Genomic DNA, 12,960 nt, shown 5'->3' with positions numbered 1-12,960 from the left:
TTAGAAAAAATATGATTTTTCAAATCAACATCATGCTTGGCACAAAAATGTTAATTTTGAAATCAACATCACAATTAGAGCCAAAATGTGATTTTTCAAATTAAAATCATGTTTGGCACAAAAATGTTAATTTCGAAATTAACATCATGCTTGATTGGAACAAAATGTACGTTATTTTTGAAATCACTATCATGATTGATATAAAATACATGTACATGTAATTTTTTTTTAAATCAACACAAAGCCAAAGATTTTTTTTTTTTCTTTTTTGAATTAGAAATTTAGAAATCAAATTTACTCCTACAATGTAAAAACAATTCCCTTATTGATCTCGATTAATTACGATGCGATTTATTATGATTTAAGAAACTAATGGTAATCCCTTTTATAAAAAAGATCACCAAGGCAGCAAAATACCTCTTATTAAAAAAGAAAAAGTACAAAATCTAGTGATAATTATAAAGTAAGCAATCTTCTTTCTCTTTACTACTGTATACTGCTTCAATTTTTTCTGAAGTCCTCTTCAATTAAGGCTGCAGATAACGGATCTCAGACGGAGGGAATAGGGGTTTTCCCCAGTTATTCCCCGTGAACACACACACACACACACACACACACACACACACACACACACACACACACACTGCGGATATCAACGACAAGCTCCGGTACCATTAAAAATAATAATTTAAATTTGAATTTATAAGTCATCAATTGTTGGAGTTAAGCTCTTAGAAACAGGAAGTATGAGTAATAGTTGTAAACTGGCTTTCTGCCAAAATAATGTAGAGCAGACATATTTCTTTATTATAATCCATCTGAAAATGAACGTAAGGGCTTACTATAAAAAATGCCACCGAACTAACCACATTTTTTGGATCTAATTAATGTCACTGCAGAAGACTCTGTGGAGGCTTCAGCAGTGCATTAGTATCTATATAAAATAGTTTCGAATTTTCAATCCTTGCTTGAAAAGACTCAATAAAATGGAGGATTCGGGGTTTTTCATCCCAAAACAGCAAACCGACCTGAAATATTATTTGTAGACTAAATATTCTTCATGGCCTAAGCTGCCTTGGCACAGGGATATATTCTCTTAAAAGCTTCTTTTGGGATTGAGAATATTCTCACACTTTCTAAGTCCACTAGAATGTGTTCTTGCAGAATCAACCAAGGCGAAACAAGCGTCCTGTTAAAACAACCGTGTTTTTCTCACGGTAAATGGCTGGTCACAGCGGGTTCACTCAACCTACCGCCCCTTTTTTTAGCCTTTAAACAACATAATTACAATTCGATCCACTGCAATTTCATTTCAAAGCATCCCTACTTTAAAGAACGGTTGTCACACAAGCATTAATTCATCCCACAGTTGGTAGTAAAGATTCAATAGAATGCAAGCAGGTTATTAGTAAACTATAATCAAGCCTATCAGAGTACATGACCTTTGGTTATACAACATGGCGACCTGACTTTTAGCCACATACTCTACAATTAAAGTCTTAAAAGGACAATAGAATCTGTTGTAAACAGTTTTCTTGTCAATAACCGCAGGTAATTCGCCCATAACAAGACCCAGTAATGGTACATGGAAATAATATTGACAGCGCCATCTAGCAATTTATATAATTGAAGGATTACATACATACTCTGTGAAGAACACCATGCTGTAAAAGAGTTTCGTGATCTACCTCATGTCAGAGGCAAAGTGATGTGAGCGCCCTCTGCGTACAATATTATGTAAAAAATTCATCTTTAAGAAATAATTAAAAATAGCTAGCAGATTATCATTAACTGATGACAGTTTCAGAAAAAACAGACACGCCCCTGAAGTGAGTTTCATTGCTATTGCTGATTTCACAGTAACTAAGGGACTCGTATATTAAAATTTATGCCCGAGGGTTAGTGATGGTTTTAGTGAGGAGGTTAATCCTTTGACCCACAACTAACTGTTAGGTGATTATTGAAGAGGACTGGGAAGCGTCAACAGCTACTTAAAGATGAGGAAGTGATGATGTGAATAGTCGTTATAGACAAACAATGTCGAGCAATCACAAGGCATGGTTATTATTATTATTATTATTATTTTTTTAATTTTCTTTCACCGAGTGAATGATTGTGTACATCGAAGTTGTTTCACACGTTATTACGGTAATTAACGAACATGACGTTCAGTCACCTTTGATCGTAACATATCAGCTCTCTGGTCATTTCTAATTGACAACTGGGAGGTTAGAAGGGAAATCATTCAAATAATTGTTCTTTTTCTTCGGGAAGGAGGGGTAGTTCTCGGAGTAGTTTTCACTAGTTTCTCTCTGCACACGGAACTCCTGCATATTTTACACATAAACCTGACAACTAATTAAATCAATAAATAAAATTTCCAAATCCTCCAAATTCTCATTATATGTATCTATCCTATTCTTCCGATCTATCTCACTCTCCTCCCTAATTTCCTCTCTTTCTATTTCTTTCTTTCTCCCTCTCCTTTCTGTTTTTTCTTTCTTTCTCTCTCTCTCTCTCTCTCTCTCATCTTGCTTTCCGTCTGTTTCTCTCTCCGTTTTTCTCTCTTTGGTCTTCTTCCTCCCTCCCTTCTCTCTGTCTTTTTCGCTTTGACAATCTCTCTCCCTTTTTTTCTTTCGCTCTATCTTTTCTCCGTTCTGTTCGTTTTTATTTACTATCAAGCTCGCTCTCTTTACCTTGTCTTTCCGTCTGTTTCTCTCTTTCTGTATTTGGTTCCCCCTCTCTTCTTTGTTTTTTCCATTTTTTAGTATTAATCTCTCGCTCTCTCTTTGGTTCTCCCTCTCTCTTTTTCTTCCTTTCTTTCACTCTATATCACCTTTTTCTTTTATATTAAGTTTGCTCAACTCTTTCTTTCTTCTCTTTCTCTTTGTCAATCTCTTTCTGTCTTTTTTCTCTGATTTTCCTCTGTATCTCTCTCCTCTTTCTCTCTCTGTCTGTCTCACTCTCGTTTTGTCAATCTCTCTCTCTCTCTCTCTGTCTTTTCAGCTTTCTTTCTTTCATTTTTTATCTCTTCTTCGTTCCCTCCGTTTTTACTTTCTGTCAAGCTTTCTCTCTGGTCTTTCTTCTGTTTCTCTCTCCTCTATCTTTCTCTGGTTTTCCTCTCTCTCTCTCTCTCTCTTTGGTTTTCTTCCCCCCCCCCTGTCTTTCTCTGGTTCTCTCTCGCTCTTTCTTTTTCGTTTTGCCAAGATTTCTCTTTTCCCCTTTTCTTTCTTTTTTCATTCTGTTCCGGGTTTACTTTCTCTCAAGCTGTCTCTCTATTTTGCCTCTGTTTCGGTTTCCTCCCCCTCCATCTTTCTTCTCTTGCTTTCTCTTTTTCGTATTTGTCCGTATTTTCTTAATGTCTCTCTCTTTGTGTGTTTTCACTTTGGTTCTCTCTCTCTCTCTCTCTCTCTCTCTCTCTCTCTCTCTCTCATTTCTTTCTCTTTTTCGTTTTTTTTTTTCTCTCTCTCTATCTCTTATTCGCTCTGTTGGTTTTTTCTTATCTGTCTGTCTTGTCTTTTCTGCCCTGTACATGCATGATGATAATTCGCGATACAGCTGTAAAGCAAACATCAACAACGCCCTCTGGGTGTAGATCTGTGTACTCTCTGAAAGATATTTCAAACATATTTTCGCCAATCACACGTTAAACATTTTCCAACAGATCGGAAAATCTTTATTTACCAACATTTGGTGTACATATCAAGTGGGTGGTAACTTTATGTCATCAGCCTCGTATTATGGTAGATTCCTAGAAGCGACAAACCATAAATCCCTATCAAGTTTAATAAGCACTAGAGTGGTTGTTAGCACATGGCGTTACATGGGCCAGACACCACCTGTCAGGAATGTGTTTGCGTACCCACAAAAAAGGAGAGTCACTCTTATGTGCTTTATACACGTTCAGTTTCCTATTTTCGAGTACTTTACTTCCCCATTAATAATTCACACAGAGAAAATATTTCGCTTCTCCTCAACCCTTTTAAGGAAATCGTGGAATAATTTGCTTTAAGGGATGGCTGTCCTTGGTTTCAAGGCTACTTTAAAATGCTATATCAGTCTCATAAAAATTTACTTCGGAGTTGCAATAAACATAATAAAAATAATTAATAAATATGCAAAAAAATTTTTTCCAAAAAACAAAAAGCTTCATAGGAAAACGATCTGGTACGATTCTATTACCTTAAAAGAAAAAATAAAAAACAGTAAATTATTCAAATTACTGGTGAAATCGTGCATTTTGCTACATTAATTCCCAACTCTAGGAATAAATATGAGTTACTTCGTCATGTATTTACAACTTTGCTTCCCAAAATAATACGACTGTTTATTATGCCTGCAAAGATTGAAGAAAGAGAGAAGGGATAATTTTTTCCGTATTTTTAGGGATGCCATAATCCAAGTGTTCTCCTATGGACATTAAGACAAACCTATTGTGTCTTGGAAGCGAAACTTTGCTGAGTTCATTAGTTATTGACTGCATTACGTGTTGGAGTTGAAGACATCATCACTAATTAATATTCTCTGGTTAATGGCTCTTATTGTAGTCTTCTAAACAAAAGTGAAATTATCCTTTATTCCCACAGAAAGGATTCAAGTACGGTACCATCTGGTGGATAGCTTAAGTATTAAAATTTCCACTTTATTGGTACTTTTTCATGAACTTAATGAGCGTGCTGATGTTGCATGATTTATTTCCTATCCAACTCTTGGTGTTTTGTAAAGCACTTCTTTTGGCTGTCAACGGTAGTAATCGCCATGTCACTACATTGGGCAACTAATGGTACACGTAATGTTTATTCCTGCTTTGTTTTGTTTTCCAAGAAATTTATTTCATTGCGTTAAGAAACTGTAGACTAATTGCGTCCCTTACTTAAAACAGTGATTATGAATTTGTTATTTTGAAAGTGCTTTGGGGGGGAGTACTTTGAGAGTTCTTTTTTCAATTTTTAATTAATAAATCAAGCTCGCAAATTCGATTAGATTTTTATAGATTTTAGTGTTTACTGACTTAATTATGCATGAAAAATAAGTGGAAAACATAAATCATTGACAAATAATCTGGATAATTTAACGCTTAACGAAAGAGAAATTTAGATTTTTTTTTTTTCTAATTTCTAATAAAGAAATAAATCCGCATTATGAAACTAAATTCCTTGTAGCTGTAGAAACGACAGACTGTGCAGACGACAGTTGAACAGCTCAAACTACCAGGAACTTTGCTGTTGCCATGGATACATTTGTTACTTGAGAGTTCGTTTGGCTTTAGCAATATGGAAGTAGAACTCGTTGAAATTTCAAGAAAATAAATTATATTATTTATATATTCATATTATTCCTCTAAATTGCCACTTTTATATATAAATATATGATTTAATATTATATAAAAGAAGTAACACTAACCTTTAAAAGTTTATCTAAACTCAGGGATTATAGGTCACATATGGTTCCCTTAATGGCGGTCATCTATTCATAGCTTCGAAAAACATCAACGTTTAGAGTTAACTACTATGATTATTATTCCTAAAATAAACTTCAAACGGAAGTTTAGAAAGTAAAAGCGAATTTTTAAAGCGGTTTCCTTTAAACAACTTTACATAGTACAACATAAACATTTGCAATCAAATTTTAAATTATGTAATTCTAATTTCACAAGACACAAGGAACCCACACATATATAAACGATGAACAAAGAGGTACACCTACTCTGAGCTTTCATATCCATCTGTAGTCGAAATCAGTCATCCATTTTAAATGCCACCGAACGTGGGTCTGAATACAGTGAAAAATCCCGGTCCGAAAAAAACCTCGATAAATACACTAACACACCACAAAATCGTCACTACATCTTCAGCATACAAAAACACATAAAACATCAACAAAGGTGATTTCTAGCAAAGAAACTACAACATATCACAGAGAGGTCTTCCCTCCCTAACCGACTAATGTTCTCTCCTCGCGGGCAGGTAGATAGACACACTACAACGCTGCATTCTCTGCGCGCGGTCAGTCAAACGGGAAGCATGCATGAGTGGTTGTGTCTCTTGAACCGTGGCGGATGATGTCATGACCCTTCGACAGCTCCCGAGGTGCATGGTCTTAAAATCGCATAAAGAAGCCATCTATTGCAGCCTTTCTTCCAACATCCCTTTCGCCTTTTAAGGGGGTCTTAATTTCTCCGCTATCTTTTTGTAAAAGACTGCAAGAGGATGGGCGTGGGAGACATCAACAAAGGACCAAGCGGACCTTGACAATGTCAACAACACCGCGTGGGATTACAGTTGTCTTCGAAGAATCTTCGTTCGCGTGTAGGATTGTTACTATGAAACGTCTCAAATTATATTGTCTGCCAGCTGTGGGACTGTCGCTATGAAACTGCGAAATGTCGCCTGTTAGTCGTTTGCATGAAATGTATCGTCTGCTAGTTGTTCATGAGGTTGTCATTATGATTGTGACTGTCGTCTGCTAGTCGTTCGTAAGGTTGTCATTATAATTTTGTCTATCGTCTGTCAAGTAATTAATGAGTTGCATATGACTGGTAACTCTCTTCTGCTAATTATTTATGACGTATCTCATAAAGTATTCGATTTTCTTACATTTATGATTGTGTTATATGAAGTGTCTGATCATATCAGAGTTGTTTTAAGAACTATTGCAATGAGGTTCCTAACATTACTGTCTTTTATAGAAGTGCAGAAGAGTGAGGGGGGAGGTTGAAATTGTCATTGTTTTGTTAATATTTTTCTATCAAAAAATCAATTCCACTATATATTAATAATTTCAAAATTGTCAAATTGATGAACTACGTTGTAAATATTTCTCTGATTCATTTTTATAAATCCTTATTTCGTTTTATATTCCCCCACCTTCAAGAATTTTCTGCAAGCGCCCATGTTGTCGTCTGCCATGTGCTTGCAAGAAATGTTGCTCTAAAATTTGCCTTGTCTGCTAGAAATTCCTATATGCGATTACTGAAATCAGTTTGAAACTGTCGTCTGAATATTCGTTCATATTTTATCAATCATGTGCCCAACCAGTCATGGACCCAACTAGGTGCATGATTGGAATCCGGTAAACATGGTTGTCATTACGAAGCAATATGAGTTGGACTCGTTTTTTTTTTTTTTTTTTTGGTTCCAGTATGGCCGAAACGCCTTTCACTAAAATTAAATCTTGCCAGGGACAATTAAAATTTTAGGCAACCTATTTTTTTTTTTTTTTATCATTTGTCAACTGACTTTTGTGACACACTGTATTTAAAAAGGCATTCACGCAGACTGAAATGAGCATGTGCACCAATACTTTCTTAAAAATGCAAATATCAGTTTCAAAATGTAAACTTAATCTCTCTCATATCCTAAATGGAGAAATAGAGAAAAGGAAAATTAGATTGGGGATATCTAGGCCATCAATGGGAACTCCACGCCCAACCAGCAATTCAGGGAGGGTCTCATTAACCATAACTGTAACGTATCAAGGCAATTAAAGCATTGTCTTCACAGCGAAGAAACAAAGGCTGATAGACTTTCTCATTAAAAAGAACACATAAAACTTTAAACTGGTAGGACTATTTCTACGTCTGTTTAATCAAATCCTGGACAAGAAAACCATACTGAACGTTGGGAACAGCTATGTGAGGTCTATGCCAAAAGGCCTCCGGCCACACGTGGCATTCTCCCAAGAATATCTGCAAAACATTGCTTTTCTGTCATTCTTTAATAGCCCGTCTCATAATTACAGCGTTCAAGTGGTCAAAAGCCAATACAAGACCGCCAACCTTCTGCACACACACACACACACACACATGCACTTAAAATATATTTTAACATAGCTGGACATTACTGATGCGATCGCTAAACCTAGCCACCTCTTCAGATAAAGTACAGAATCAGACAAGTGTTTCCTCGTGGCTATCACAATAAAACGTTGCCTCGTCTGAGGAATCCTGGTTTTTGCTGTGTCACGCTGATGGGATGATCACAATATGGCGAAAAAAGCGTGAATTCACGGATCCTTTTTGCTAGGTGTCAATAATGCAGGTTGGTAGAGGCAGTGTAATGGTGTGTTTTTTTTTTTAATTTTTTTTTGGTGTACATGCCCCCTTAAAATCACTAAAGCAACATTTGGATGCCAGAAGTTATCTGGAAATCGTTTCCAATCAGGTGCATGCATCTCTTAAATAATAATAAATAAAATAATAATAATACTAATATGAAAAAAAAAAAAAATAGTAGTTCGGAAGGGCTTCTACTTGCCAACAATTTACAAACTTGATGATGAAGAATTTTTCAAGAGCAAGAATTGGATAGTGAAGGATTTCTATGCTGAAAGTGTCTGCAAGAATAGTAATCAATGTTTCCGTTGTCTTTATTTCTCAAGAACCTTGAAAACTCGTAAATATTTCTAGAAATGGTTTCTTGAGTACCTTGAAAAACTAGCGAATATTTCAAGAAATGGTTTCTCGCGAAAATAATCATATATAAACGCTGAGAAACTGTCTGAATTGCCCACAGACGGCATCACAAGTGGTCACAGGACCTTTGTATGTTCCCCGATTCTCGTACATTCGTCTATCTTTCACCCAGTCCTGTTTCGTCTCGGTCCAATTATGCAGTGAAGGCTGTTCGGGGTGAATTCTATTGAAATGCGTCCGGAATACAACAACTGTGCGCATGCATCGCTTCGTTTAGCCTTCACAGGAGATAAAGAATATAATCTGATAAACTTTCCCAAATATTACGTTGAAGCTCTTCCAACCAGCGTAAAAGAGATAGCAGTTGACTATTGGAACAGGAACTGAAGTATCACATTGTAGATGTCACATACAATGATTACAAGAAATATTATATGTACAGAATTTGACATTGACATAGGAAGATGATAAATAAAAACTATGGAAAGCTACTTTGAACAAATGCGTATCACTACATACATAGGGAAGTTACATTAATGTTTATTAATTGAAATTGCACGGAGATTGGGATTTTCTAAATGGAGAGGGGTTAAAGCAATGTTCTGGGAAATCGTTAAGCTTTAATTGTCATGTAGCAGTAAAAAATCCATATTATTTTGTTCATAAGGTAGGGGGGGACTATAGCCCCTTCACCTACCTGGGACCGTCTTGTAGACATTTGTAAAATAAAGACAATTCAGCGGTTTTTATAAAATAAAGCTGGTAAAGCACTTAAATTACTTATTCCCTTGTGGAAAAAAAAGAGAGAGAAATCAATATGCGGGAAAGAAAGAAAGGAAAAAAATTGGGAAAACTGAAACGTTTGAAAAAATAATTAGAGTAAAAAAATTAAAATCAAAAATTTACTAATCACTTTCGGTCATTACTGAACTTTTTCTGTAATTACGGAAAATAATTTTGAATTTTTTCAACTTTTTATAAATTGTTTCTTGTTAAATTTATTCTTCAAAAATTTAACTTTAATATAGTTGGAGAAGGATGTTACGTGATGGTTATTCATGGAATCTAGATTTCTATAATGACCACTCTTATACCACGTGAATATTAAGATAGTTAATAGTTACGTATTTAGCTATTAACTTAGCTAATGACCACTAGCTGAGTATTTAGCTATTAACTAAATCACTATACATTAAGGTAACGTTTCGGGAACCTTGCCGGAACCAATCCTCAGACCATACACAGGCTGTTGCCAGTGTTCTGCTTGCCGAATGTCGTCTGGAGACGTGTAGTCGGAATTGAGATATTCGGTAAGCAGGAGGCTGGCAACAGCCTATGTATGGTCTGAGAATTGGATCCGGCAAGGTTCTCGAAACGTTACCTTAATATATAGTGATTTAGTTAATAGCTAAATAAACTATCTTAATATTCACGTGGTATAAGAGTGGTCATTATAGAAATATAGATTCCATTAGCTTTAATAATTCTTATCTTCAATCTCTTTATCGCTAGAAAAGAACTCCTCTTTACAAATTCGATTAACTGGAACTTTTATTCTTGGCAAAAAAAAAAAAAAAATAATAATAAAATAAAATAAAAGACTATCATTAAAAAAGACTTCGCTTCGGGTATTATATTCTACGGAAAAATTGTTAACTCTGTACATATCTCCAAATTTGTTCAAAGACCCGTGCTAAATTTATATATTTTATTTATAACAAAAACTATTTTAAAGAGCGTCTCTTCTAAAATTTGTTTTATCTTCGGGAAAGGAATACCTGATTTTTAACTTTTCTATTAATTAATTAATAATTTTCATTAATACTTATTTTTAACAATTTATATTCCTAGGAGTTTGCTTACGAATTTTAGGGTTCCATTATATTTAAGTTTGGTTTCTACAACAGCAATGGGCTTTTTTTTTTCTTTTTCTTTTTTTCACAATTTTATTTCGTTTATTTTTAATAGCACGTTTTACTTACGGTTAAAACTGAAACATTAGCTCACTTTAGTACGCAATTATGTTTTGAACTGTGAAAATGTCATTTTAATTATTAATTACGAAATTTTTAAATCTGTTTTAAAAAATTTCGAAAAGTTTCCTTATGAAAGGCACCTTAAAACTATCTAAAAAACAAAGCAAAGATAGACAGATATTAACAATCCCTCTCTCGCAGATTTACTCCATTCTAGATCATACGACTGTCATATCCATTGCATGCCTTTCCTGCAGATATTTCCATTGGCACCATATTTGAATTAGCATCTGTAATTCCATATTTATCTTCTAAACCAGTGAGGACACTTCTACTGGCGATTCAAATGCAGATTCACCAGACTACATTTACCTTTTATTCATTTATCCCAACTAAATGCATTCTTTAGAAAAACCCTAATCATATTTAGTTTCTAAAACTTACAGCCCACAAAAATTCAAGTCTAGTATGAACACGTTTCAAACCTCAAACCCTCAACCCATCTAAGCTACATTACTGTTAGTTTCAACAGACAACGTTTTCTGTTTGGAAATAGCCGAATTACGATGTCAATTTGTTTTAATTAGCACAGTATCAGCATCAAATCAATACTATACTACGAAGACATACTGACTGCCCTAGAAATGAATGATCTTAATTAGCTGGGAAGTGAAGTCGCTCGTTTATCTATTTAGACTGCGTACGAAGAAAATAAGATTACATATTTTTTTTAAATCTGACATTTTCATATCAGTTACGATCTTTGTCCCAATTTACAGGTAATCTGTGCTACACATGCACAGAATACGGTTAGTAGTCTACCTCTTCGTTATAAATTTTTCAGAGATTTGCCTTGCCATCCTTGTCTACTACTACTACAGTTGGGGACACGCAGCCAAACAGGCTTGCGCCCCTAGGGGGACAGCTTATGTGTGAGTGTGTGTGTGCCTGGAATAGAGTGGGAGGTAGACATCTGTTCACATATAACGAGCGGCTAGCGGAAGCGCAGAAACCTAGAAAGAATGGAACGCAAACATATAGCCCATTTCAGTCCACGATTATTGAACGGAAATATCAGAAAGGGGAAAATTACGTCACTTCCGTTTTATTATTATTATTCTTTGTGCAGTGGGTAGTAAAGTTAAAAAAGAGAACATCGTCAACAAATAGTGTGAATAAAAAGATACCCGAGTAGGAATGGATAGAGGAAATTGCGAGTTGCTTATTCTTTGAGCTGCTTACTACAACTCCTGGTCGTCTACATTTGGCGGAACGATTTTCGGCAGCCCCCAGGCAGTTGATGACCTACTGACTGTAGCATCAAAACTCATATCCGTGTGATGTGCGTAAAAGCAGCGTGTTGTGATGCGAGAGACAACATGATTGCTCTTAGCTGAACTGAATTAGAAGAATTTTTGCTACTTACTTACTTTGCTGGGAAACATCAAAGACGTTATGCTCTTTTTTTTCTTTTTTTGTATAGAGAATGCACTATGCAATTAGTCCTGTTTCGAATATTTTCCCTCTTTTCCCTCGATTGTCATTCTTAAGACACAATAGAAGGAAAGGAACACACAAAGAAATTACATAAATAATTCCACGCTACCTTAAAATAGTAAAATTTATATTAAAATATTTCTGCCAATACAATACATTGCCCCATTAGACTGAGTTTCACTCCAATAAGAGAACAGTCTAACAGATTATCCACATTAAGTAGGTATTATTATAGCCGATTCTAAATCTGTTACCTAAATGATTCTAAATCATTTTGTCCTAACCATGCGCATATTCTAACCTTCATCATTAAATTGCAGACAATCACACTACTCACCTGGTGGCACAAAATCTTTGCCTTTTTACGGGTCACTTTCCACTAGGGTTAACGTCACACTCGTATGAGCTGACCTGAAGACTCTGGTCACATGTCCGCTTCGGTCTGCAAGAGACAAAAGGTCGAATTATCCTCGAAACTTGTTTACCATCTGCTAATGTTGAGCTACGAAACTTTCCAATGTGGAGCACACGGAAAATGTCGCGGTAGCTAACGCGCTCTTAGTGCCACTGTCTGAGTACGGAGTTAAACTACTTTCGCCAGTGTCACGAAGTAGCTAGGTCAGGTCACCAGTGCGGGAACGGCAAGGTAGAAGGGGGGGATCAGATACGAGCGCTGAGTGCTGCTAGTTCTTGGTGCCCTTCGCGCTTTTTTAAAATTTTGTTTTCTTTCTAAGATTATCTACACCGTACGATCTAACTACTTAATTATGCGTCTTGTGTGAGTTGGTGTCACGTACACACACACACACACTTGAGGCGCATGTGCAATAACAGCTGAAGACTATCTAAAATATTTCTTGTATGCTTAACTCGCCTTAATGTCCTTCAACTTGTTTAATCCCACTTTCCAGAAGCAGATGAATGACAGGTTGACTTAATATTTGTACCTTAACAAGATATATATTTGTACCTTAACAAGATATATATTCATTATTTCACATTTTAATACATTTAATTAATAGATTAAAGGCTATCTGAACTGTTCACATTTTACGATTCAGATTTTATTTCATG

The 12,960-nt window shown here is 35.5% G+C and overlaps 1 protein-coding gene across 6 annotated transcripts in view; it reads right to left on the bottom strand.

The window, feature by feature from the left end:
* The window catches only part of f (espin protein forked), a 219,842-nt gene that overhangs the window by 136,913 nt on the left and 69,969 nt on the right, over positions 1–12,960 (bottom strand). For 2 of the 6 annotated variants that reach the window (XM_090371952.1, XM_090371960.1), the window contains exon 2: positions 12,224–12,328. The exons of 1 other annotated variant lie outside the window; for it this stretch is intronic. Coding sequence is in view for 2 of the 5 variants with exons in the window: in XM_090371977.1 (XP_090228103.1) it covers positions 5,707–5,725 (19 nt within the window). In the remaining 3 variants the exon portion in view is untranslated. Of the gene's footprint in view, positions 1–5,706; positions 5,797–12,223; positions 12,468–12,960 lie in introns of those variants that run through there. 3 more of the 6 variants (XM_090371943.1, XM_090371977.1, XM_090371934.1) reach the window with 3 other exon arrangements.

The sequence above is a fragment of the Mastigoproctus giganteus genome, chromosome 1 (genome assembly GCF_048544385.1).
Source record: "Mastigoproctus giganteus isolate SK-2022 chromosome 1, ASM4854438v1, whole genome shotgun sequence".
In the NCBI taxonomy this organism is placed as follows: domain Eukaryota; kingdom Metazoa; phylum Arthropoda; class Arachnida; order Uropygi; family Thelyphonidae; genus Mastigoproctus; species Mastigoproctus giganteus.
Note: the sequence above shows the minus strand (reverse complement) of the source record. Positions and strands in the feature narration are given on the sequence as shown.